Below are 26,324 nucleotides of genomic sequence, written 5' to 3'. Positions count from 1 at the left end.
CCACCCACCCCCTCCCTCCTCCTTCTTCCTTCCTTCTTCCTTCCTTCCTTTCCTTCCTTCCTTCCTCCCTTCCTTCTTCCCCCTCCCTCCCCCTCCCTCCCTCCCCTTCCTTCCTTTCTTCCTTCCTTCCTTCATTGTTCCTTCCTTCCTTCCTTCCTTCCTTCCTTCCTTCCTTCCTTCCTTCCTTCCTTCCTCCTTCCTCCTTCCTTCCTTCCTTCCTTCCTTCCTTCCTCCTTTCTCCCTCCTCCTTCCTTCCTTCCTTCCTTCCTTCCTTCCTCTCCTTCCTCCCTCCCTTCTCCCTCCACCTGCCTTCCTTCCACCCATTTATTTCCTTCCTTCCTTCCTTCCTTCCTTCCTTCCTTCCTTCCTTCCTTCCTTCCTTCCTTCCTTCCTTCCTTCTTCTTCCCTTCCTTCCTTCCTTCCCCCTCCCTCCCTCCCTTCCTTCCTTTCTTCCTTCCTTCCTTCCTTCCTTCATTTGTTCCTTCCTTCCTTCCTTCCTTCCTCCCTTCTCCCTCCTCCTTCCTTCCTTCCTTCCTTCCTTCCTTCCTTCCTCCCTCCCTTCTCCTCCACCTGCCTTCCTTCCACCATTTATTTCCTTCCTTCCTTCCTTCCTTCCTTCCTTCCTTCCTTCCTTCCTTCCTTCCTTCCTTCCTTCCTTCCTTCCTTCCTTCCTTCCTTCCTTCCTTCCTTCCTTCCTTCCTTCCTTCCTTCCTTCCTTCCTTCCTTCCTTCCTTCCTTCCCCTTCTTCTTCCTTTCCTTCCTCCCTCCCTCCCTCCCTCCCTCCCTCCCTCCCTCCCTCCCTCCTTCCTTCCTTCCTTCCTTCCTTCCTTCCTTCCTTCCTTCCTCCCTCCCTCCTTTCCCTTCCCTGCCTCCGTTGTTTTTGTATCAGTGGCCATTTTCTCATGATTTTGGGAACCCTCTTTCCACATGTATAGTATGTGTCTTTCTTTTTCATCCCTTTACTTCCTGCTCGTGTACCTTTCTTTCCCGGTTCCGTGGGTTGAACTCCCCCCTTCTTCCCCCAGAACCCCCAACGGGTTTCTTATTTAAGCGTCTTTTTCATTTGAGCCGTCCTCCTGATTTTCCTTTCTGGCTCCTGCGCCCCCCCCACACTCCCTCCCCCCACCTTTGTTCTTGGAGTGTCCTTCAGTCTGGCTCCCGCTCCCAATCTCTGAAAGACGCATTTAGATTCCCCTGGCCTTGCAAGAGACCCCCTCCCCCACCCCCACCCTCTACGAAAGCGAAAATGAACAGTGCATTTGAAATGCAAATGGTTTGTCTTGACACTGAGGGAGAACTGTGTGCGAAACGCGTTAGTCTCTAAATACGTGTCTCCTTACTCCGTGGCGCGTGGCTCCTTCATTTTGTGGGCTCTGTAATGCTCGTGGCTTCTGTTGCCTCTTTGCGCGTGCGCACACATGAGCGTGGAATGTTGGCGAGTGATGTCATAAGTGGGTGGCACGTGGGGATTACAACCGGTGTGACCGTTACCCCGGGCAAGGGTAGCCAGTGGGTGTTTGTCCTTCTGTCTCGTGTAACTATGATTTAAACTTCCCTGGGGGACTCCAGAGACGTGATGCACCCCACATTTACGAGGAGTTGAATTAAATAAACTGGAGGTTGTTAACTCTTTCGCCCCCTTCCCCCCCACACATAGTTATGAAAGAGATTGTCAAATGGACTGCTTTACTACTCCAAACCCAATCCGGTCTTTTAACCGACGAATATTCACCGACATTTTTTTTACCACACTTTTTTACTACGTTGTACCTCAAAAAGGTAGATGGGAGGTTTGGGTGGGCAAATATTGGATGGGAAGGAGGTGGGTCAATGCCAGTGTGAGGGTCTCCTTCCACATTTTGCAGAATAAAATGGTAAAATAAAGTGTGGTAAAAGCTGTTTCGTGTGGCATTGTTCTGTTAAAAAACATAGAACCATCTGAACTTGCATTTGTTTATTGTATGCCCCCCGAGAAACACCCCAAAACACAGCACACACCTTCTCTGTGCACAGAGCAAAGCAGTCCTTGCGAGGCTGGGCTCGTGCTTCACACACATCCAAAATAAAATAATCAATACAATGAAACGTCCCCAGTTTGCTAAGGCAATTCAAATAAATAAATAAATACACGAAAAAAGAAACTGCTTCTTGACCAAAAATGACATTTTTAATTCGCAAATCAGAATATACCCCAGCTTTGTGTGCGCTGGGTTTTATCTAGCGCCAGCCTAGCTGTGAAGCAACGAAGCGCTGTACAAAAGGGGGATACACTGATAGGGTATAACAGTATGGATGCAGTAGGAGCGCACAGAGAGGGAGGGGGTGAAGGTGGCTACAGGGAGGGGAAGCAGTTTAGGAAGTTAAAGAGACCAGCCCTGATGCCTGTGCTTTTCTGGCAAGTACATGGAAGGATTTGGCGAGCTTTCTCCTCTGTGATGTGTGCCTTGTTTGACGAGTATTAGTGACTGTGCAAGAACTGTTAGTGAAGACACTGGGGATGCTCTGCCTCTTACAGGCAGGGGAAGCAAGACTAAGAATGTAAGGACGGATCCAGTCCTGATGCCCGTGCCTCTGGCATACATGCGAGGATGGTGCCAAGCTTTCTCCATGGTGTTGTGTGTCTTGTTTGAATAAGCATAAGTGGCTGTGCCATAGCTATTAGCAGAGACATCGGGAGTGCTGTGTGTTTTATAGGCAGAGGAAGCAGTCTACGATGGTAAGGACGGATGCAGCCCCGATGCCTGTGCCTCTACGGCATATACATGGAAGGATGGTGGCAAGCTTTCTCCAGGGTGACGTGTGTCTTGTTTGACGAGCATTAGTGGCTGTACCAGAGCTCTTAGCAGAGTCACTGGGGATGCTGTTCCTCTTACAGGAAGGGGAAGCTGACTATGATGGCACGTGCCTCTATGACATATACATGGAAGGATGTTGGTAAGCTTTCTCCAGGGAGATGTGTGTCTTGTTTGATGAGCATTAGTGGCTGTGCCAGAGCTGTTACCAGAGACACTGGGGATGCTCTGCCTCTCACAGGCAGGGGAAGCTGACTATGATGGCTTGTGCCTCCATGACATCTACATGGAAGAATTTGGTGAGCTTTCTCCAGGGTGATGTGTGTCTTGTTTGACGAGCATTAGTGGGAGCTGTTAGTGGAGACAATGGGGATGCCCTGCCTCCTAGAGATAGGTGAAGGAAGACTTGGAAGGTAAGGACGACCTCATTCCAGATGTCTATGTTGCTATGGCATATACATGTAAGGATGTTGGCAAGCTTTCTCCAGGGTGATGTGTGTCTTGTTTAACGAGCATTAGTGGCTTTGCCCTAAGCTGTTAGCAGAGACACTGGGGATGCTGTTCCTCTTACAGGCAGGGGAAGCAGACAATGATGGTAAGGACGGATCCAGCCCTGATGCCTGTGCCTCTATGGCATACACATGGAAGGATGTTTGTTTGTTTGTTTGTTTATTTATTTGATAATGCGCACCAAGCCCAAGGGCAGCTGGGCGCAGTGGTACAAGCATACTCAAAGCTTAGTTACAGTGTTACATAGTTGGTACGTGCATAGATTACATAGATTACATAGATTACATTACAGTATGGGAGACAGGAAGCTTTCTCCAGGGTGATGTGTGCCTTGTTTAACGAGCATTAGTGGCTTTGCCCTAAGCTGTTAGCAGAGACACTGGGGATGCTGTTCCTCTTACAGGCAGGGGAAGCAGACAATGATGGTAAGGACGGATCCAGCCCTGATGCCTGTGCCTCTATGGCACACACATGGAAGGATGTTGGGAAGCTTTCTCTGGGGTGGTGTGTGTCTTGTTTGCAGAGCATTAGTGGCTGTGCCAGAGCTGGTAGCGGAGACATTGGGGACGCCCTGCCACTTATCCTCCTCAATTCATGTCAATTATCTGCCTGCACTATGAAATCTTGCAACCTCCCCTCCTGCCTTCAACCAGGCAGCCATCATTCACTATGGGAGGGTATAGTGTCATAGCCAACCAGCCTCATTTAAAGGGCCCAGTGCAGAAGCTGGCTGCAAAACAGCCCCACACACAGGACACTGCGATGACCCTTCTGATATGTAAAATTTACAGACACAAACATATAAATTGACATGCCCAAGTACAAGTGACGTCAACGACTATGGGTAAATTATACGTTTGCCAATGTTCATGTCATGATATGGTTTGTCATTATGTGGCATATCTCATGACATGACATACTCAATATTATGACATTATTTCATGACATAAGCATGTGACATAACATAACATGAGGTGACTTAACATAAACATTTCAGTAAGCCCTTTTTCTGCAAAACACAGAAAGATCCAAGTTTTACAAAGTATACACAATTCCAGTTAATACACAATTTGTTGTTGCACAGTTTCAATGTATTTCTAGTTTGCACAATTCTGATGCAAATCCAGTCTCCACAATACCTGTACATTCCCATATTGACAATGTGTGTATACTTCCATATCGAGAACCTCGATATATACCCAGTTTGCAGAATGCTGGTATATTTTCTAGTTACCCAACCCCACTATATTCATAGTTGGACAATCTCACTAAACTCCCAGGTTAGCAACCTAGAATATAGCCTTTTTGCTCTACTGCTATTTTTGTGATGTCAGCAGAATCCACGTATGCTCCCAGATTGGCAAACCCAGCATGCCCTGTGACAAATCATGTGAATTCATCCCTTCTCCCCAAGGGGGAGCCCACACACCCCCATGAGACTAGGGAGGTGAGCACACTTCGCAATACCCTTCCTAGGGGTCGAGGAAAGTGGGTCCTCACTGGTAGAGACTCCCCTTTTGGGGACAAGGGCTCCCATTCCTCTGAGGAACTCCTAAAAGAATATACCAATTTGACCTCTTCAGACATATTCTAGGAAGATTACTGTGAAGAAAATACCAGCATGTGCTATTGTAAACCAGAATCGGCAGAGAGAAAGGAATACGAAGCTACACCGGGGAAGTCCCGCGGCTGCGTAGCATATGAAGGGGGAGGAGCGTGGAGATGTGAGAAGGAAGCATGCAAGTCACTAAGCAGCTTGCATGCAGGCACTGAGCAGAGGCTGGACGCTCTGCGTCCTGAATTGGAGAGAGAGCAGGAACCCGAGGGAGACACATAGCGTCTCATAACGACGAGGAGAGAAGTGAAGTGGGACAGACCACGTCCTAGAAGCTGGGACGCGAACAAGACAGAGAGTGATGGTGTGACCACAAGAAGTGTGTGCTGGAAACATTGCAGATACCACTTTACCAATACGGAACAAGCCAGTAACTGAAAGACCAGAGTGCATTCAAATACGGCAACACAGAAACAGGGAAGACGAGAGACCCGGGAGGAGGACGGAGAACCATAATTTGAATGCTTATACTTGTCCCAGTACCAATAAAGAGGCTATAATGTTAAAACCCAGTAAAGCAGATTAGAAATTTTATCGGAAGGCTCATACACATCCCAGTATAGGAAAAGGGACTAAAATATTAAAACCCAGTGAAGCAAACAAGATTCATTTTTGTCAAGGTCAAAGAGTAACCAACTGTGGTGTCGTCACTGCACCCCTGTCACATGGGGAGGCCCAAGGGGTGGGAGGAAGGGGAGGAGCAGCGGGACAGGAAAGCCGGCAGTTCGAAGCAGGCACTTGTAGAATAAAGAAGTGTTGCACCCCAGCTCGAGTTTGTCTCTCTTTGGCGTAGGTGTCAATGGTGCTTTCTGGTATTTCATCTAGAATGTCCCGCACATTTGATCCCACTGCATGGTTTAGTAGGTTGAGTTTCTGTTCATCCTCCAGTGGTCCAGCTGCTTTTAGGCACACTTCAAAGTCTCTCAGCCACCTTTTCCATCGTGATCCGTGGGTGCTGGTGTCAGTGAGGTCGAAACCTGCTGGCAATTGGGCTAGGAGGCTGTCTGTCATTTTCCTGTGTTCTGGTCTTGCTGGCTATAAACAAGAAAAAGTGGTCCTGCCTATGTGGTTTCTAATCTACTGCACTTTTATTCTAATGCAATTATTGTTTCTTATGGACCTGTTTGCCAGCATATCATTAGTTGGCAAACACTGTCTTGCTGTGTACAGAGAATACAGTGAAAAACCCACAAGAGAATGGTGCTCAGTTTATTTGTTCATGACTGACCCATTTTTACGTGTTTTAAAATATATGCACTTTGTAACATATGTGAGGGACGTACAACTTGAAAGTCACAGGATGCAGTGCATTAATACATATTTTTACAAATGATATGTCGAGTTAGGCTAAAGAACGTCGGGCACATTACTTAATGCAATCTTCATAACAAAACTCAGCATAGGCATTACGTCATGCCTTTGCAACTTATCACATAATCTTGAAACACGTATAGATGTCAAATGCAGTCACAATAGTGTTTGATGTTTTCACAGGTGAGTATGGAGATCTGAAATAACACCAAGTGCATTACTTTGAGTGGCTTCGGTATGCAGAAGTTCCAAATACAAACGTGTTCTAGTGTCTTTTATCGATGAAAATAAATTCACTGTATTTCATCTAGGTGATATAACCTTCACGAGGTTTACTTTGGCACCAAAAGTCAATTTTTCAGCCAGGCTAGAGGGTGACCTTAAAAAGTCGACGTCCGGATATTAAATCAGACCCCGGGAAGGGGGAAGGAGACCCAGAGGGCACCGGCTTGGTTGCACTTCGGTTCCTGGACGTTTCGCCATATAATGTGGAAAAAGCCTTCTTCTGGAGTCAAGGCACTTAAAACCCCTGCAAGAAGCAGAAGAAACTGTGAGAAACTCATAAGTAAAAGCATTGTGAGTTACTAACTTCTAATGAGTATCACAGCAATCTGTACACAGACTAAAAAATTAGTTCAGAACTATTTTGCTAGAAAGCACAATTCCAAACAGGTACTGACCTTAACGATAATGGTGACCAATGTGGCCGCTGTTCTGGCTTGTTGAATCGAGGTGGGTGAATATGGGGCCCATATTAGGGAAGCTGCTGTGGTTACTTCATCCCATAGCATGTGGATATTGTCTCTAAAGACCCATGAGAAAAATAAATAGATAGGGTGTGATCAGATTGGTGTACTCATGAATCTAGGTGGTTGTCGATCATGTGAGTTAGCGGACTGGAAATGAAACCAGTGGGATGATGTATAGTAAAGTACCTCTGTCTACTTCAGTAGAGTGGAAAGCTCTATGCTTCCGGTTCCTCGTTATTTGGAGTTTGGCACGCCGTTCAATTCGTGCTGGGTAGAGAATATCACGCATGCTGTGGTCTCCGAGGCAGGGTGCGCGAGGGGGCAGTACTGCGTTGCTCTGGTCGGAGTGCGGCTAAAGTATCCTGAGCTGTGTAAGTATACGCATTGGCGCATGCGTCGTGCACGGGATACTGTTTGCCCGCGCATGCGCGAGTCGCGGGGCATACTATTCTCTCGCGCATGCGCGGTTAGCGGGGCATAACTGTGTCAGTGTAGGTATCTAACTGAAGCATGGCAGAATGCCAGAAGCCAAACAAGAAAAGAGAGTCTGGCAGTGGAAAATGCACAGCCTTGTGCATGCTCTGGAAGGACAGAGCGTGGCTAGTAATATGTAAGTATAAAGCCAAATGTTTTGATCCGGAAATAAGGATCGGTGGGGCTGAATGCATGTAGAAAATAAAATAATGTGCAGTACAACACTGCCAAGAGGGGCCGTGGCCTGTTATGGGTAGGGGTGGCACTATTGAATGCCTGTAGGTGAATCTGGCCTGTGAGAGGCTAAGAAATACATAGTTTAGTTGTCTATAATGAGGAAGTGAGGTACAAAAATATTGATGCAACCAACCCGAGGGGCTGTGTAAGCAGGAATGCAACAAGTGTTGTGTACAATACTGTGTGAGACCAAGGTATAATTTCGTGTAAATTGGCCTGGTGGTTCTAGCTCATTGAGTCCCACCCACCAGAGCAGATTGTCTGGGCCATGTTGGAATTCGACAAAGTGTGGTACCAACGGCGCTGACATATTCTTGCATCGGATTCTGGATCTATGCTCGCTGGTCCTTTTGTGTACTGGCCTAGAGGTTTGGCCCACATATCTCAGGCCACATGGACATTCAATTACATTGATCACATTTGATGATTTACAATTTGAGAAGTGGCTTAGCTGGCAGTCTTTGTTTCCTATGGGAAAGGATTTTGTTTTATGGGTACATTTACAAGCCGTGCAGCTACCGCAAGGGTGGTGCCCCACTATCTCTCTAAGATTCCATAGGGCTGATCTAGTGCTCGTTTTGCTGATCCTGGCATGTGTTAGTATATCTTTCAGATTCTTCGATCTTTTAAGGGCCATTCTGGGCAGTTGTTCCCCTGGTAGGCTACATTGGATTAGTGGCCAGAATTCCTTTATGGCACCTTTTAATTGGGTTGTATTAGGGCCAAATGTAGTAACACACGTAATGTTGTCTTCTCCCGAGTTGTCTTTCTCTTTGATGGACAGTAAGGATTCCCTCGGGGTATATCTTGCTCTTTTCTGAGTATTGCGCACATGCCAGGATCAGCAAAACGAGCACTAGATCAGCCCTATGGAATCTTAGAGAGGTAGTGGGGCACCACCCTTGCGGTAGCTGCACGGCTTGTAAATTTACCCATAAAACAACATCCTTGCAAACAGGTCCATAAGAAACAATAATTGCATTAGAATAAAAGTGCAGTAGATTAGAAACCACATAGGCAGGACCACTTTTTCTTGTTTACAACCTTGATCAGCCCATAGTCCTGTTCCTATTTTTGGGCTTTCCCTCCCGTGCTCCTCCTGGTCTTGCTGGCGTCACTGGGACTGTCAGTGGCTCTTCTTCTGAGCCGCTCATAGGCTGTTGCTATTTGTTCTCCTTTCAGCTTTGGTTGTGCTGAAGTAGGCTTTTCCCTGTTCCCTTGTGGGGTGAGGCCTTGAGGTACGGTGGGCCCTTGTGACTTCCACTCTGCGTGGCTGACTTGTTGTGGGAGGTTTCTTTCTTCTCCCGGTGGGCGGTGAGGCCCTGGTGCCAGGTGGGGGCGCTGCGCCCCGTGCTAAATGGGTCTGTGAGGCTTTCTGTGTCGCGGGAATATGAATTCCATTGTTCCGTGCGCAGCGAGGTTTGGGTGCCAGGAGGGGCGGTGCGCCGCGTGCTGGCTGGCTTGTGAGTTTCTTCTTTTATTTGTTTTGTACGAGAGGAGCGGCCGTGTTTACTTGCGGTGGGGTGCATTGTGGGCTTACCCTTATTCCTGATCGCATTGGAGCAGGAGGACCACGCCTCTACCGCTCGTCTCTGAGTCGTTTCACCTGTCATTGCCATTGGTGGGAGGCCAGTGCTCCTCGAACGCCCGGAGAGTGTGAGCGGGGAGCCGCTTGCTCTATCCGCAGATGTTCTGATGCACGCAGGCCAGGCCTTGCTGCGTCGTTGCCGTTGGCGGGAGAATTTCCTTCTCCACTGCCCGGATGATGTTACACGGGGAGCTGCTGCTCCACCAGCGGAAGATGTGCACGTGTTTGCCCTGGCGGGGCTTGCGCAGGGGGGCCTCGTCCCGATGGTGGGGAGCCTTCTCACTCCGACCCACTTTCCCCAGGTGCCCTCGACAGGGGTGGGGGGTCCTGTGTCTCCAGTGGTGCCGGACAGCACGCCACAAGCACGATGGACTTGAGATGGCAGACTTGGTGGGAACTTGTATCCGCCTCATCGCCAATGTGATGTCTGCAAAGTGGACCGCCTTACGCTGGGGGTGTCAGTCACTCTTCACTCGCACAAAGAGAGGCAGACAAGAGCTGGGGTGCAACACTTCTTTATTCTACAAGTGCCTGCTTTAAACTGCCCGCTTTCCTGTCCCGCTGCTCCTCCCCCATTGTACCGGTGCCAAAAAGACACTCACCGGACATCCGAATATGTGTAGACATGAGAAGACCAAACAAAGCCATCCTGAGGGAACGCCATCAAGCTCCCCGAATAACCAATATGGTACATCTCCTAAATGGAGCGACAGTCATCTCCAAACTGGACCTAAACAAAGGCTACCACCAGTTAGAACTCTGCAAGAGCTCCCGCCATATAACAACTTACGCCACCCACCTCGGGCTGTTCCGTTACATATGGTTAAGCTTTGGGGTATCCTCAGCGGCGGAAATCTTTCAAGCAGAAATCCACAACGTCATCAAACACGTGCCCAACTGCTTGAACTATAGTGACAACATCCTGGTCTTTGGCCAGACTCAGGAGCAACACGATGATACGCTGATGAGAGTATGCATGGCCTTAGAAGAAGCCCAACTCACCCTAAACAAGGAGAAGTGTGAGTTTCGCAAAAAGACACTTCGATTCTTTGGCCACATATTCTCAGAGAAGGACATGACACCAGACCCAGAGAAGGTTAGCACACTCTGAGAAGCTGAGCCACCCACCGCCACATCAGACCTCAGATCCTTTTTGGGACTTGCAACCTACTGCACGAGATATATACGGGACTTTGCGTCCATCAGTGAACACCTCAGAGCTCTCACCAAGCTTAACACCGAATTTGTCTGGTCATCCAAATGCCAAGAGGCTTTTCAAATCATCAAGGACCGCATCTCCGACGCCCAAAACATGGCGTATTTTGACCCAAAAAAACCACGGAACTCATTGTTGACGCCAGTCCGGTAGGCCTGGGTGCCATTCTCACTCAACTAGATGACAGAGAGGGACACGAAAACCACATCGTATCATACGCCAGTCGAAGCCTCTCCAAGACTGAGCAATCCTGCTCTCAGACAGAGAAGGAAGGGTTAGCAGTAGTCTGGGCCTGCGAACACTTTCACCTGTTTCTGTATGGGAAACCTTTCGTAGTAGTCACGGATCACAAAGCACTCATCTTGATCCATGGCAACCCACATGCAAAGATGCCACCAAGAATAGCCAGATGGGCACTTCGCCTACAAGACTACCAATTCACCATCACACACAGGCCAGGGAAAGAACAAAACCCTGCCGACTTCCTCTCCCGCCACCCAAGAGAAAAATGCAGACCAGAACTATCCATAGCAGATCAGTACATAAGATATGTCATCCAGAGCAGCACACCACAGGGTCTTGACATGGACCAGATAACTTGTGAATCCAACACAGACCGAGGAATACAAATCATATTGAGATGCCTAGAAATGGGGCGATGGAAACAAGCGAAGCAGATCAAAGAAACAGTGAACGGTGACACGAAACAAGACATCACATGCTTTCTGGCAGTGAAAGAAGACCTTGCAAAGTCGGAAGAAGGGCTGCTGTTCAAGGGCACCAAGCTCGTACTTCCACGAAGCCTGCGATGGAAAGTCCTGGAGCTAGCCCACGAAGGACACCGGGGCGTTGGGTCCACGAAAAGGATGTTAAGACAAAAACTATGGTTCCCCCAACTAGACAACTCCGTGGAAGAACTACTCCAAAACTGCCCCACGTGTGCAATCATAAAGCCACACACATCACCTGAACCATTGAGCATGACAGCATTGCCTGAAGGAACATGGGAGGAAATAGCTGTCGACCATTTTGGGCCCATGGAAGGGGGAGAGTACATACTGGTGGCAGTTGACGAATATTCAAGATACCCCGACCTACAGATAGTCCCGTCCACGTCAGCGCATCACACCATTACAGCACTAGATCGGATGTTTGCAACATACGGAGTGCCCAAGGTAGTAAAGTCCGACAATGGACCTCCTTTCACTGGACAAGATTTCCAAAGATTTGCTGAATACATGGGTTTTCGCCACCGAAAAATAACACCATTGTGGCCACAGGCAAATGGAACAGTAGAAATCTTTATGAGCAACGTTAAACGCACAACACAAATTGCACGCATCACAGGTGAACCTGTTGAGAAACTATTATACCAACTCATGCGGGACTACAGGAAAACACCACATAGCACTACTGGGAAAATGCCCTCAGAGGTGATGTTTGGACGAACAATTAGAACACGGCTACCACATGTAGCGGCTGAGGAAGACCAATATGAGAATGACGCTGAAATGAGAAGGAAAGACACGCTCATGAAAGAGAACATGAAAAAGGCTGCTGACGCCACCCGTAGGGCCAAAGAAAATGACCTGGTGCCAGGAGACCTGGTAGCGGTCCGGCAACCTCAACAGCGCAAGAACATGGCTCCTTTCAGTGAAGAACCCCTCATCATTGTCAAGAAAAAGGGATCACTCATCACCGCAGAAGGAGACCGTAGGTCTATGACAAGAAACTCATCCCACTTCAGACGGATGCCCGGAATCACATCCACAGCTAACACAAACATGAATGACACCCTCTCTCAATGGGATGCTACATATGAAGGAGACAGAGAAGACTTCGAAAGCGTCATGTCACCAGAGACATTGATATGTCAACTGGCAAGGGTGGACAGTCGACCCCAGAGAACCAGAAAGAACCCCCACCGCCTCATTGAAGAAATGAACTAAAGGCAGGACTAAATGTTTAGTAACGGGAGGGCGTGGTGTCGTCACTACACCCCTGTCACATGGGGAGGCCCAAGGGGTGGGAGGAAGGGGAGGAGCAGTGGGACAGGAAAGCCGGCAGTTCGAAGCAGGCACTTGTAGAATAAAGAAGTGTTGCATCCCAGCTCGTGTCTGTCTCTCTTTGTGCGAGTGAAGAGTGACTGACACCCCCAGCGTAAGGCGGTCCACTTTGCAGACATCACACCAACCAACAGAAGAGCCAATAAGAATTAGTATTGGAAAGTTTGTACTCCAGTAAAGGAGAAGAGTATATCACCTTAAGGTCTGTAAGAACAAATGAGAAAAATGTCTCGTACGATCATACTTGTCCCAGTAAAAGAGAAGAGTAAATCCCCTTAATGTCTGGAAGTACAAATGAGAATCATTATTGCAAGGCTCCTACTCGTCCCAGGAATGGAGAAGAGTATATCACATTATTATCTAGAAAAGTGAATAAAATGTGCTAAATGCTCATATTAGTCCCAGTGAGAGAGAGGAAAATATCACACTAATACCCAGAAAAGGGAATGAAGATCAGTATTGGAATGTCCCACTCGTATCAGTCAAGAAAGACTAAAGAAGAGAGGCAAATAATAAGAGGAAACGCTGAAGAAAAGGCTGGAACAAAGTATAGATTAAAAAGAGAATCTTGCAGTTTTTGATAACCGTATCAGGGGGAGAGAGGGTGTCAAAAGAGAGACTTGCCATATTTGATAACCCTACCAGGGGAAAGAGAAATTGTCAAAGAATAAGAAAAAAAAGCAGAAGAATAGGCTGGAACAAAGTGTAGCTACCAAGGATGTGTTCGGAATTGTGTACTGTGTACAGAAAAAACTAGCGAAAAAGGGAGAAACTTGCTGCGTTTGATAACCCTATCAGGGCAAAAGAGCAAAACTATTATTCATAAAGAAAGTAAAAAAGAAAACAAGAAAAGAATGGACATCGATAACCAAAGAGGAAAGGGAGGAAACTCCAAGAAATACATCCGGAGAAGGAGCTATTCTCCTGTATTGTTATTAGCTTAGTGGTAGGATCAGATAGGGTTAGTTTGGAAGGTCGACAGATTCTTGTTAAGACATTCACTGACGACTGACAAGCACCGTGGCTAGTTGTGTTAGGTAGGGCCGCCTTATAGTATAGGGAAAGGTAGGCCTTAACCCTTTTAATTTAATAAATAAATAAACCTGTGAAATGAATCAGCCAAGTCCGCGCCCTTCCTCTGACCCACCACAGCCACACAGCGAAGTGAAAACTCTTTATTAGTGTTGCTTGTTGGTTAGCTGGTAAAAAGAAAAAGAAGCAAATTCGTATTTTTTGCTGGCTTTTGTACCTGCAATTTCACCAGAGGAGCAATTGGAAAACAAAACAGAATTTAGCAATTTTGCAAAGTAAAAAATAGTGACTTTCACTCTATTATGCCAGGCCAGCAGAATTCCCATTTTGCAGAGCACTTATCAAAATAACTAAAAAAAAGAGGTATTTTGGTGCCATTTATTTTTGTGCAAATCTTTTCTTAACAAAGCACTCCGGAAGTTAGTGAGTCATGTGAATATGTTCATGCTGGTGGTCTCTGCAGACATTCTCCCAATTGGGTGAGGCTAAACGTTTGTCACTCCTGGCCTAACCTCTCCTGTACCAATCAATGGCTTCTTCACTAGTAGACACCATGCTGCTTACCCTCACTATGCAGACGCTATCTCTAAGGCAGGTGTCTGCAAGCTTTGGCTCTCCAGATGTTTGGCACTGCAACTCCCATCAACCCATGTCAACATAGTCCAGGGTGAGGGAACATGGAAGTTGTAGTCCAAAATATCCGGAGAGTCGCAAGGTGTATCCGTCTTCAGTGATATTATCGAAAATGAAATAACAAATAACTTTTTTAAACCAATCTTAAATACCGAAAAACACTGACGAGTTGGGCGGTAGCCCTTAAATGTGGCGGTAACGTCGTGAATGGGTGGACCCTTAAATGACCCTTACCGCCACATTTAAGGGCTACCGCCCAACTCGTCAGCTGGGGGTAAATGCGCCAACGTAACGCCCATTTTCAATTAGCGCAGTGCTATTAGCACGCGTGAAGTGCGCCGAAAATGCCCCATTGGGTCCAATGGGAATGGTGAATACCCATTATCACCCAACCCTTGTTCCAGCGCTAATAGCGCTGGACCGGGTGCTGGTAACTTTATTAGCCCGAGCAGTATCCTGGCGGTAATACCACCGGGATACCGCCGAACTCGTGATGATTCCCTGAATGTTTAATTAAATATATATATATATGGGGTAGGGGTAAGGTATGAAAAAGGATGGGGAGGGTTTGACGTGGGGTTATAATCATAGGGAAACAGGGGGATTGGGGGACCCCCCAAAATAAAAATAAAATAAAAAAAATCGGTATTTTCTTTTGGTAATTAAGGTTCTTTAAAACTATTTTTGATATTACAGTTTTCGTTAAAATCACAGTGAACCGGTGTATCGCATGCAAGGTCACGAGCCATGTTCGACATTGGTGAGTTGTAGGATTATAAATAACTTGTTCTATGTAATGGTTGCTACTACTCTAAGGTGCTGCCAAACATTAGTGCGAGACTGATTTTGGGAACAGGGCTGCTTTATAAAACAAGTCATTTGGATGCCTGCAACGATAACGCTCCCTGTCTTTCTTTAAAGCTTCCTTTGAAAATCATGCTCCTTGTTCATTTTAGAGAAACGGACCCTCTTGTGATTGCAATCAAGAGTGGGGACGAGCAGGCGCTGACCCGCATAATCCAGTCCGGACGAAATTGCCTGGAGCCCAATAAGGATGGCTGGTTGCCAGTCCACGAGGCAGCCTACTACGGCCAGCTGGAATGCCTCAAACTGATACTCAGAGGTGAGTGGACTCACTGGGCTGATGGAGATGAGTGATAGGGAGTGATGGGAGATGCGTGTAACAGAAGAACGCCCCCTCCCATATAGAAGATCCCTGGGAACAGGTAAGTTCTTTCAAGGGGAGTAACTTAGACATAATCAATGGTGGACCTCAAAACAGTAGTGAAAATTGACTTTGTGATCGCCATCCACAATGCTGAGTGGGTTGACGCCATACATGAACTCTCCAAGGAATCAATGTGGGCTCGATAACCACCTGCCAGTCTGAAAGGAAACCCTGAGTACTGTACAACACTTAACCTCCGTGCCACTGGCAGTTCATAACTTCACTAGGCCACTGTGAGAGATTGTCAAAGAAGAAGGTGTGCTGATTGCTCAGTGCGCTAAGGACACAAAATGACAACCATGTACAAAACAGAGGAGAGACAGATCGAGCAGAAGCAAGCCTATATCCTGACCTCTGGCCGCTGGGCCTCTGCTCTGCTTCCCAGCCGCTAAGCCTCTGCACCTGGCCACTTTGGCACGAGGCAGAGAGGTCTGATTTACACAACAAACCTCCCAGTGTGGTCCAAAGGTGGGAATCGGCTTCCCTCAGGTCTGGCCTCTCCTGCTTCAACCAAGTCTTTTTCGAACCCCAGTATAAAACATGAAAAAGTTGGGTTCACACCCTCCTTAACGCCTTACTATAGATCACAGACACGTAAAGCTGTTTCCCCTCCCCGCCAGCCCGGTGCCCCACCATGGTAGAGTTGCTGGAGTTACAGTGTCTAATAAATGAATGTGCTTGTTCAATTACAGAAGTCTCTGTCACAGGATCCTCCATGCATGCGGGTGACTTCTCAGACAAGGCTGTTTTCAGCGCCCATCATCTCCATAGCAAATGTGATATGCCCTGTATCATCTTTCAGCTGTGGAACCCTGGGAGTTGTAGTCCGAAGCAGATGGAGAGCCACAGATTTGCAGACCACTGGCCTATGATGATCAATGGGTGAATTATATAAAGTCAACATAATAGACATGGAGGATGTATATCAATGGCTGCTCACCCAAAAAATATCTTTGGCAGACCAGAATGACAAAGCCCACAGATAGAAGGGCCCGTTATAGCAAAGTTTCTTCAAAAAATACAAAAAGAGTGACAGAGTGTGATGTCAAAACCACCAGCTGATGTACAGTTTTGGCTGTCCACTTTCTATGTTTCTCCATATTTGCATACTGTCAAACATGCTTTTAGCAACATTCTTCTTTTGTTTGGGCATTTCTGGGGCCTTTGCTTTAATAGCCACCCCCTTCCATGAGCTGAGGGTCCACCCCATTGGAATATCCAGATAGTAGTCCATTTGATATATGGATGAAATGGCTCAATCAGTAGAGGACTTTTCGGGGTATTACCCAAGGCAGTTGCCCACCACCCAGGGGCACAAGTCAAATTGTAAATTAAGACTAACATCCATTTGATATACAGATTAATTGGTATAATCAATAGGACTTTTGGAATTTACTAATAGCAAGTGGTCTAACATCAAAAGCTAAATGGAGACAATTCCCCAAATAGATCATTTCCTGTTCTGCAGAGTTTACTCCATAAGAAAGTGGGGGCCGCGGTGAGCTTCCTTGCCTATCAAGGCGTTGGCAAATCTCCACTGAACGCAGCATTATGTCTAATCTGCAAATTGCTAGATCATAACATCCTTTGGAAACATTAAAAAAATCTGGCAAATCAACAGTGATTCAATTGCTAGTTTCTGTGCTAGCATGTGGCTGAACAGAAAAAGCTACAATAATTGAATGACCAGAACAACTTTAAAGTAATGTCCTTGTACTTGGCTTTAGTACTAGAAGTCCTTACGCCTCTTCATACTGGCACTCGTTGGGTTTTAATTCCCTTTTGATTTACCCACTTTTGTAGCAACGGCAAGGCCGCCACTCCGTCTTCCTCTAATAGAGCGCATGGCCTCCTCCAAGAAGAATGGGGTAAAGTACCGCGTACTGTACGTATAAGGATATTGCAAGTCACAGAGGAGTTCTGTACGTATAAGGATATTGCAAGTCACAGAGGAGTTCTGTACGTATAAGGATATTGCAAGTCACAGAGGAGTTCTGTACGTATAAGGATATTGCAAGTCACAGAGGAGTTCTGTACGTATGAGGATATTGCAAGTCACAGAGGAGTTCTGTACGTATGAGGATATTGCAAGTCACAGAGGAGTTCTGTACGTATGAGGATATTGCAAGTCACAGAGGAGTTCTGTACGTATGAGGATATTGCAAGTCACAGAGGAGTTCTGTACGTATGAGGATATTGCAAGTCACAGAGGAGTTCTGTGACCAAGTAAAGGGCCGAGGCCAAAGGCTGAGTTCCTTTATAAGGTCACGGAACTCTAAGGTGACTTGCAATATCCTTTTTACAGACGGCAGGCAGTATTGTATTCCTTATAATACATGCCCACACACTGTCATTCCCTTTAATACCTCACCTCTTGCTTAATTTAATGTAAGATATCTTCCATTTGCCGATCCATATGATCGATATAGAACCTGATTGGATTTGAAAAAGCTACTATACAGCTTTGAATGTGCTGCAGAAAATTAGTTTAAACATTTTAATAAAATGCATTGAAAAAACGTTTCATTTCAGACTTTAGGATACGTATTAACATGCAGCTTCTCACTCAGGTGTTAAACGTCAGCAGTGTGCAAATTAAACATTCTACCATAAACAGTTCTGTGGCAATTAATAGCTGTAAAGTGTCACAGAAAACTATTTAACAAGCAAAAAATGTGAAAAGCATGCCACGTCTTGAGTTAACTGCTCCAGTGACAGCTGGAATTCTGAGCTTTGCTGCCTCAAGCAGCCGGCATTGTGACATCGCAACTGAAGCGTAATGACAGATTACAGAGCAGTTGTGATGTCATTTTCTTATTACAGGTCAGTTTTGATATCACAACTAGCCTGTAATAAGAACATCATTTCCAGGCTTTTACAGGTATTTTAACGTTATAATAGTTTATTGTTACTTCGGTTGTCAACCAGGTGTTCTGGGGGATTAGAATTTCGAATCTATGAAGATATTTCCAAAATTCATGATGGTGAGGAGCAGAGCACCCCATATTCTGCGAGAGTATTCCTAACGGCTAATCTGTTTCAGATATGATAGTTTTACAAACGTCAAAACATGCTATGTCTCCACAGCCTTCCCAACTACCATTGATCGCCGGACACTTGAGGAGGAGACGCCACTGTACATTGCAAGCCAAAGGGGGCATGTGGATTGCCTGCAGGTGTTGCTGCAGTTGGGCGGTGAACCCGACATTGCCGGCAAGAACAAAGAGACCCCCCTCTATAAAGGTACCGTACCCAGCTTTGTTCGACTAAGATCCAGTTTTCAATGACACTTTTGCTAGATATAAAGAAACACTGCTTCCTCCAACGCCCAGTGCCATCCTAATATTGCATCGTCGCTGTTGCCCCACCTGGGAGTCTATCTGCGTATAAAATCAGTATTTGTTCTTTTTGGGTGGGTGCATGCTGACATGGACACTGAATCCCCTGCAGTGACATGCATGGGAGAGGGAGCATATGGACTCTGCAAGGATGTTCTCCGGTGACCTAAACAATCATTCTTTGATTCTATCTTTCTATAGAATCACATCCTTGTGTTTCATTTCAAACACACGTTGCTCCCCCACAATATTGGGTTTATGTGGAAGCTTCTGTCCCCCTCCACCATTCAACTGAACTTAAGATGCCCCATTCTGCTCTGTATTTCCCAGCCATTGCTCTTAGTTGTCAGGGATGTGGCGCTGCTCTGATGGCTGCATCCCCGGGAACTCACAGGCTTTGATCCTGAGTCTTAGGGAAATGGCGGATCTCAGAATCTCAGGGTCACAGGTATTTTGCTCATTGTCATCCAGATTTGCTTAAAGTACATCAGGGAATAACTACACATCTGCACTTGTTTAACGAGCCTAAATCAACCAAGAGAGTTTCGGCGGGGGGAGGTGGGGGGGGGGGGCTTTGAAAAATTGGGTTACAATTGTGCATTTTACTGCACACTTTAGGTGGACAAATTTGGTAAAAAGCCATATAGTTTGCAATTGATTTTGTAGGGTAACACATGAGAAAGCCATAGATGCTAGGCATCAACAGTGCACAGAAGCATTTCCCAATGCATTTTCTTGATGCCTTTTCCCACAATATATGTCAGTATGAAAACATTTTCAGGCTTGCTGTGCAAACAGATTTCCATGCTGGCGGCACCAATATATGCCATTATTTCCATATAAGAACATACTCATGTTTGATTTGCACATACAGTCATACTAATGATACTATAAGAAAGAATGTCCACACTGGTTCTGCCAATATATGGAAGTATCCCTACGTAAGAACATACTGATGTTGGCTATGCAACAATACTAAAACATGTTCATACTGGCTGCACCAAAATGATAGTTTAGCCATGCTTTAACACATCCTGTTTGATTTATCACAGTTGCCCAGTAAAACATGTAATTCCAAAGAAATAGCTAGAATGGCTAAACCAAAATGCCAGTTTACCCTTAGAATAACACATTCCATGCTTGCTTCATCATAGATGCCCAATGAAACAAATTCCATACCAAAAAGCTAGGTAAACTGGCTGCACCAAAAGGCCAGTTTAGCCATGTTAAGGACACTTACAATGCTTGCTTTATTATATATGTTTAGCCATGTTAAGGACACTTACAATGCTTGCTTTATTATATATGTTCAGTAAAAAATGCTATGCAAAAGAAATTGCTAGACCGTCTGCCCCAAAATACCAGTCTAGCCATGTAATAACACTTATCATGTGTATTTATTTATTTTATTTATTTTTCATTCTTATAGAGCGCTACACATCCGTAGGCCTCAGAGCGCACATTATAGATGTCCTTTAGAAACATGTCATACCACCCAAAGAAATAGCTGCCCCAAAATGCCAGGCCAGCCAAGTAATAAAATATAGTAAACAGGAAAAGTTCCCATAAGTAGGGAACTCACGTCCCCTGCACACTATCACAGGCCAATGAATAGCCAAGTATTTAATAGGATATCTCTGAATTGTTCGAAGTTAAGTGAATTGAGCGCTATAAAGTCATTATAATCACATGAAACATTTCAATATGAATTTGTAATTCATCATTGTTAAAAAGAAAATACGTTTAATAATGTGACCCAACACATCAGGGATCCAGGTAAGACGTTAATTCTACAAATAATTAAAGAAAGAATAATTTTATAATTTTATCTATGATAACCTTCGATTGTTTCAAGTTAATCTCATTCACAGTAACTCAACCAACAAATAGAATCCAAACTAATATCTTCCTTCATATTTTCACGGTCCTGGTATCAGTGTTCTAGAAGGGCTCACTCAAGATACAAAGTGGTATAGATGCTCAGTGTTCTGTCCCCTGTTACCTAAAGGATGATAATTTAATGAGGCGTCCAACCCTCTCTCGCTACTATGATTGAAATATAATTTAAATAGGCGTCAGATGTCTCACCTTTTTCAGTTTACTGATGCAAATGTGTCCTTCTGCTGTGACCATGTGTAAGAATGGAGTCATTGGGCCTCATTACGACCCCGGCGCTAAACCATGGTGCTATCAGCACCATGGTCCATGCCGGGGTCCGCCATGGTGGATGGCGGAATTACCGCCCCATTCCAAGGTTGGCAGGGCGGTAATTCCCCATTCACCATGGGCCCTTCCCCATTCCCATTTTTGCCCCATAGGGCTCAATGGGAATGGGGAAGGCGCTAAGTACGGTGACGCAAATTGCGGCACCGTACTTAGCACCAAGGTCCCTTTGCGGCACCCCACTTTAACGACTGGTAAAACCAGCCGTTAAGGTCGGGTCCCGCAAATGGACCTCGTAATCAGGCGTTAAGGGTTTAACGGCGCCGACACCTTTTACGGCGCCGTTAACCCCTTAACGCCAGGGTCGTAATGAGGCCCATTATCATCCCATTTCCATGATATGTAAGTAATCTTCCTCCTAAAGGTGGAATTCATGTCCAAAGCAAGTATAAATATCATTATGGTAAGTACCCCGGTCCTCTGTATATTAATGTCGGCCCAGAGATCATGGTATTCACCCAGCCTCTTGGAGGTGATGTTATGGGCTCTAGAATTGGAACACTCCTGCGCTAAGCTCTGGTTCATTTGTATTGCTAAGGTATTGGTGCAAGGTCACAGGTTTTGGTTCAGGTGAAGCCCACACCTCTTTGTATGATTAGAGAAAAGGGGGTTCCTGGCTACCTTGCAATTGTAGTTTTTCGGAAGAGTAAATTTTTCCGATTAGTTAAATGTGGACTCGTAGTCCTAGTGGTGGTCAGCTGACCGCCACGCCACCAGGACTACGAGTCCACATTTAACTAAATTAATAAACCTGCACTGTTTAAAAACGGCAAAGAGCATGGGGAAACTACTTTTCCCAAAAACTACAAATGCAAGGTAGCCAGGAACCCCCTTTTTTCTAATGTTATAGAACAGGGAAGGGTAGTGGTGATGAATGATATATCGGGCAGGGTTCTTCTGTGGAGTAAAGAGTTTTCAAAATAGGTTGATGCGAGTACAGAATATGCAGTCTTCCTTACATGATTCTATAGGTTGTTATCTCACCTCTTCCTAGGTATGTAGGAAATGGGGTGCAGTTGTTTACCTAGCAGTTCAATGAATTTCCCCTGAAGAGTCAAGACAAGAAGAGTGAAATGCTCTTGGGTCAAGTTATAGTGAGGGGGTGTCGAGTTCCCTAGCTTTCCCCAATTATTATATGTGTGAGATCTTTCCCTCTGTAGCTGCCCCCAAATGTGAAATTTAGCAAAAGCTGCAGTATTCACATCCCGTGTTTATTTGCAGCTGCATAAGGGATAACCCTTGCATAAGGGCAAGATGGCCGCTCTAAATAGGGGCATAGGTTAACCGAGTGATGACATCATTTTTGTAAATAAACAAACAAGCCGCTTCTATCAGAGCGCGGATCCCGCTCATTCAAAGGAATGGGTTTGAAATTGATGATGTGAATCCCTACATAACACAGTTGTGGATGCTGGTAGATGAAGTTGGTGAATCCATATTCAAATCATCCCCAATATGGGGCAGAGTTTAACTACAAGTATAAGTACAAGGATATAAGATGACCATCAACTTCAACTAGGAGTGTATGTAAGAACCCGAATTCCTGCTCCTAATTTCACTTATAGTATGGTACCTAGTACAAAATTGGTTAGTTGTCTCTCATCCCTTTAAGGGCATACATTCTGGTATTCTTTCTATCTAGAACTACAAGTATAAGTACAAGGATATAAGCTGACAATCAACTTCAACTGGGAGTGTGTGTGAGAACTCAAATTCTTGCTCCTAGTTTCACTTTTGGTGTGGTGCATAGTACTAAATTGGTCAGTTGTCTCTTATCCCTTTAAGGGTGCACAATCTGGTATCCACATTAATTTGTGAGGCATGTACGTATGCTTTAGTCTACAAGTTAATGACGACTGTCTATCAGCCGAATGTCTGTGTAGACTAAGTCATTCAAATGGTATCACAGATGGAAAGCTTTAAATATCTGATAACTCCCGATCTTCATATAATGTAGTCTGTTCTCATACGTAGTCTGGTGGTGTTAATCTACCTCCTTGCAGTTTACAATCTAGAAGTGCATATATATTAAGAAACTGAAAGTTGACAACATTAGTACATCAAAGTACAGTCAATTATACCACCATCCCAATTCTTAGAGCTATGGTCTTACATTTAAATCTTCATTCATACCCAATGGGGCGACTGCTTCAAGATGGTAAATCCAATGTAATTCACGCTGTGCACATTTTTTATTCAGATCACCTCCTCTTGGGAGTGGGTGCAGTATCTCCAAAATGACCGTTCTCATCTGGGCAATGATGTGGTGATTATCCCTGAAGTGTCTGTATATTCGTGATGTCAAGTTTGCCGTTCTTATGTTGGACTTATGCTCAGTACATCTATCCTTAGCTTTTCGTATTGGATAGTATTGCCCACATGGCATTTTAGCGCATAAATCACATTTTTACTATTGCACGTGGCAAAGTCACGTAGTTTGATCTTTTTACCCGTGTTGGGGTGTCTGACATGGTCCCGCTTGATGACACTTGAACAGTGCTGACAGTTCAGACAAGGGTATGCCCCTGGTTTGGATTTTTGCAGTACTCTCTGTGTGGGCCTTTTAGGTCTCTCTGCCCTAAATAATGTATCTCTCAGGTTTCTGCCCCTCTTGGACGCAATCATGGGTGGACCTGGGAACACCCTATACAGTGTAGGATCAAGTTTGATCAGATTCCAATTTTGTTTAATAACTCTGCTCACTTGGTGTAGAGTGTGTATCATTCAGGAGCTGTCATTTTAGGCACTGGCCTTAGGAGGTCCACTCTGCTGTGTTTCTCTGTTCTCATGATAGCCTTCTCTAGTATGTCTGTGGGATAGCCACGGTTCTTCAATCTCTCTGGCATGACGTCATATTCTCTCTGTAGCAATTCTGTATTGGAAATTATCCTTTTAATTCTCAAAAACGAACTATATGGCAGACTCTCTTTCAGATGTGTGGGATGGAAACTCCTAGAAAGCAAAGTATTGTTGACATCTGTCAGTTTCTTGTATATGTTGGTGAGTAATTTGCCTCCTGTGTAGGTAACCAATATATCCAATGAGTGTATATTGGGCTGCCCTATCTCTAGGGTAAATTTGATCTGTTCATGCAGGTGATGAGAGTAACAAAAGATCTCATGCTTGCTTTATCAGATGCCCATGATCTCCCCCCTAAACCACCCCTTGCCCACAAAATCAGCGGCCCTACCTGGCACAAACAGACAAGCACATACCACACACATTCACGCAACATTCACATGCGCATTCACTAAGCATTCACTTGCGCACCCATATATCATACACCTGCTCACTCATGTGTGCACCCAGCAACCAACCATGCACCATACACTCACTCATTCGTTCATACATGCACATATCAAAAATACATTCATCTTACCTCCAGCCCCGGTTCCGTACAACCCCTCACCACACACCTCCTCCCAAATAACACGTTGCAAGCCCTTTGGCTCCCGTGCCACATGAACAGGAACCAGGAAGCAACGTGTGTAATGGGAGAGGGTACTGGCGGGTCAGCGCCCCTAGCCCATGATGGATGAGTCGCCACTGGTATAGACTATGACAAGGAAGAGGGGAAGAATATGAATGTGTGAATAGCTTAAACGTCCATGCTGAAAATTTGTTTTGACCATAGCGACTTGGAGCTACACTCATACCTGCTTATATTATCGAATGCAGCCTGTGAACGTAGGAACGTGGAAGCCGTACAGATGCTGGTCCAGTATAACGCTGACGTGAACCACCGCTGCAACCAGGGCTGGACGGCGTTGCACGAGGCCGTCGCCCAGAATAACCTGGAGATCATCGACCTTCTGGTCAAGGGACGCGCCAAGATCGACGCCAAGAATGTCTACAACATCACCCCTCTCTTTGTAGCGGCGCAAAGTGGGCAGCTCGACCCTCTGCGCTACCTCGCCAAGTGCAGTAAGTTTGTTGTCATGCGCATTGTGTGTCACCATACATGTTCAGAATTGTATGTAAGCAAGTGCTTAGCGTGTTTCTGAAGTTTGCAATTTTTTGATTTAATCTGATGCACTTTAAATGACGCTTTATATTTAAGTTACTTTTAGAAACTCATATTCTGGCATTTCGTATCATAAAAGCTGTAATGGTCAATGTAGTAGTTGTCTGATATTAATTTAAAAGGCTGGTTGTGTGGTACCGTCACAGATTTTCCAGTATGGAGCGGGATAGCAACCGTACCAAAGTTGGATACAACATTTAGTATTTCACTTGTCCATATACAGTAGTTTTGAAAGACTACAGTCTTTTTTTAGTATTCCTTTGGTGAGGACTAGTGTATAATGACTACAGGTGCCGCTGATAATTGACATATGGCTTTCCAATGCTTCCGCACCCAATCAGTTCCAATGGGGTCTTTTATTTCAACCTCTACACCATTAGTACCCGGCACGCTGCGTCCACAGGAAACACTGAACGTGGATTGGCTCGTTTCCGAGCCATGCCACAGTGTAATCCCGATGACGCACGAACATCGTTCGCGTGCCGAGTACACTCTTTTTTCAAGGCAACCTTGGAAAGGGAGAAGAGACCACACATAGCCCCTTCTCCCTTTTCCAATGTGGCCTTTTTGAATTTTTATTTTTGTCCCATTCATTAGTAGGGAGCAACTTCTCCCAAAATGGCGCCCTGTTGCTCCTTACTAATGAAGTAGTACGCGCGGTCTAGTGTTCCTAGAACCAGAGCATACCGCAACAAAACCTTTTCAAGCGGCAAAGATATGCCGCTTGAAAAGGTTTCATAAGCCATTAGTGTTCCGGGGCTGCAAACTCAGGAAAACAGTATCCCGAGCCTGCAGACTCCAGAATACTAATGGCAATAACCGCCTCGCCAGCAGGCCATTAATTACCGCCTTATGGTAAAGCCCCCAGGGCCACCGTTGAGGCCCTCGCTAGGCTCAGGCCTGTAACTTCGGGCCCCAGGAGCATTACCATAGGCGAGAATGGCCCGCTGGCTCGGCGGTTATTGCCACAGTACTGTTGGTGTCTCAGGGGACACTGTTCACTCTCCTTTTTAATACATGTGTCCACTTGCCCACCTGTTTACACACTTTCCCCAACATTCAAATGACACCCAAATTCTGTTAAAACTGTCCTGAAACAGAAATATCAGCACTTAGACTCAGAGCGTGCCTGATTGGATGGACGCAAGCTTCCTTAAACTAAACATAGACTAAGCTTTTGGCCAGCATCCTTCCAGCCTTGTCCAGCAGCATTTCCCACAGTAATGCAGCGTTTGCCGATTATTGCAGTAATTGGGAAATGCTTGAAAATGAAAAAGCCTTCCCCATC

At 45.6% G+C, this 26,324-nt stretch overlaps 1 protein-coding gene across 1 annotated transcript in view; it reads left to right on the top strand.

Annotated features, from left to right (window-relative positions):
- Positions 1-26,324, top strand: part of ASB2 (ankyrin repeat and SOCS box containing 2) — a 194,051-nt gene that overhangs the window by 116,032 nt on the left and 51,695 nt on the right. The window contains exons 4-6 of the mRNA XM_069637978.1: positions 15,180-15,346; positions 18,539-18,694; positions 24,691-24,936. Of these exons, the coding sequence (XP_069494079.1) occupies positions 15,180-15,346; positions 18,539-18,694; positions 24,691-24,936 (569 nt within the window). The remainder of the gene's footprint in view (positions 1-15,179; positions 15,347-18,538; positions 18,695-24,690; positions 24,937-26,324) is intronic.

Source organism: Ambystoma mexicanum, chromosome 14 (assembly GCF_040938575.1).
Source record: "Ambystoma mexicanum isolate Mex_15411 chromosome 14, UKY_AmexF1_1, whole genome shotgun sequence".
Taxonomy (NCBI): Eukaryota; Metazoa; Chordata; class Amphibia; order Caudata; family Ambystomatidae; genus Ambystoma; species Ambystoma mexicanum.
The sequence above is the reverse complement of the archived record's forward strand: the minus strand, read 5'-3'. Positions and strand labels throughout refer to the sequence as shown.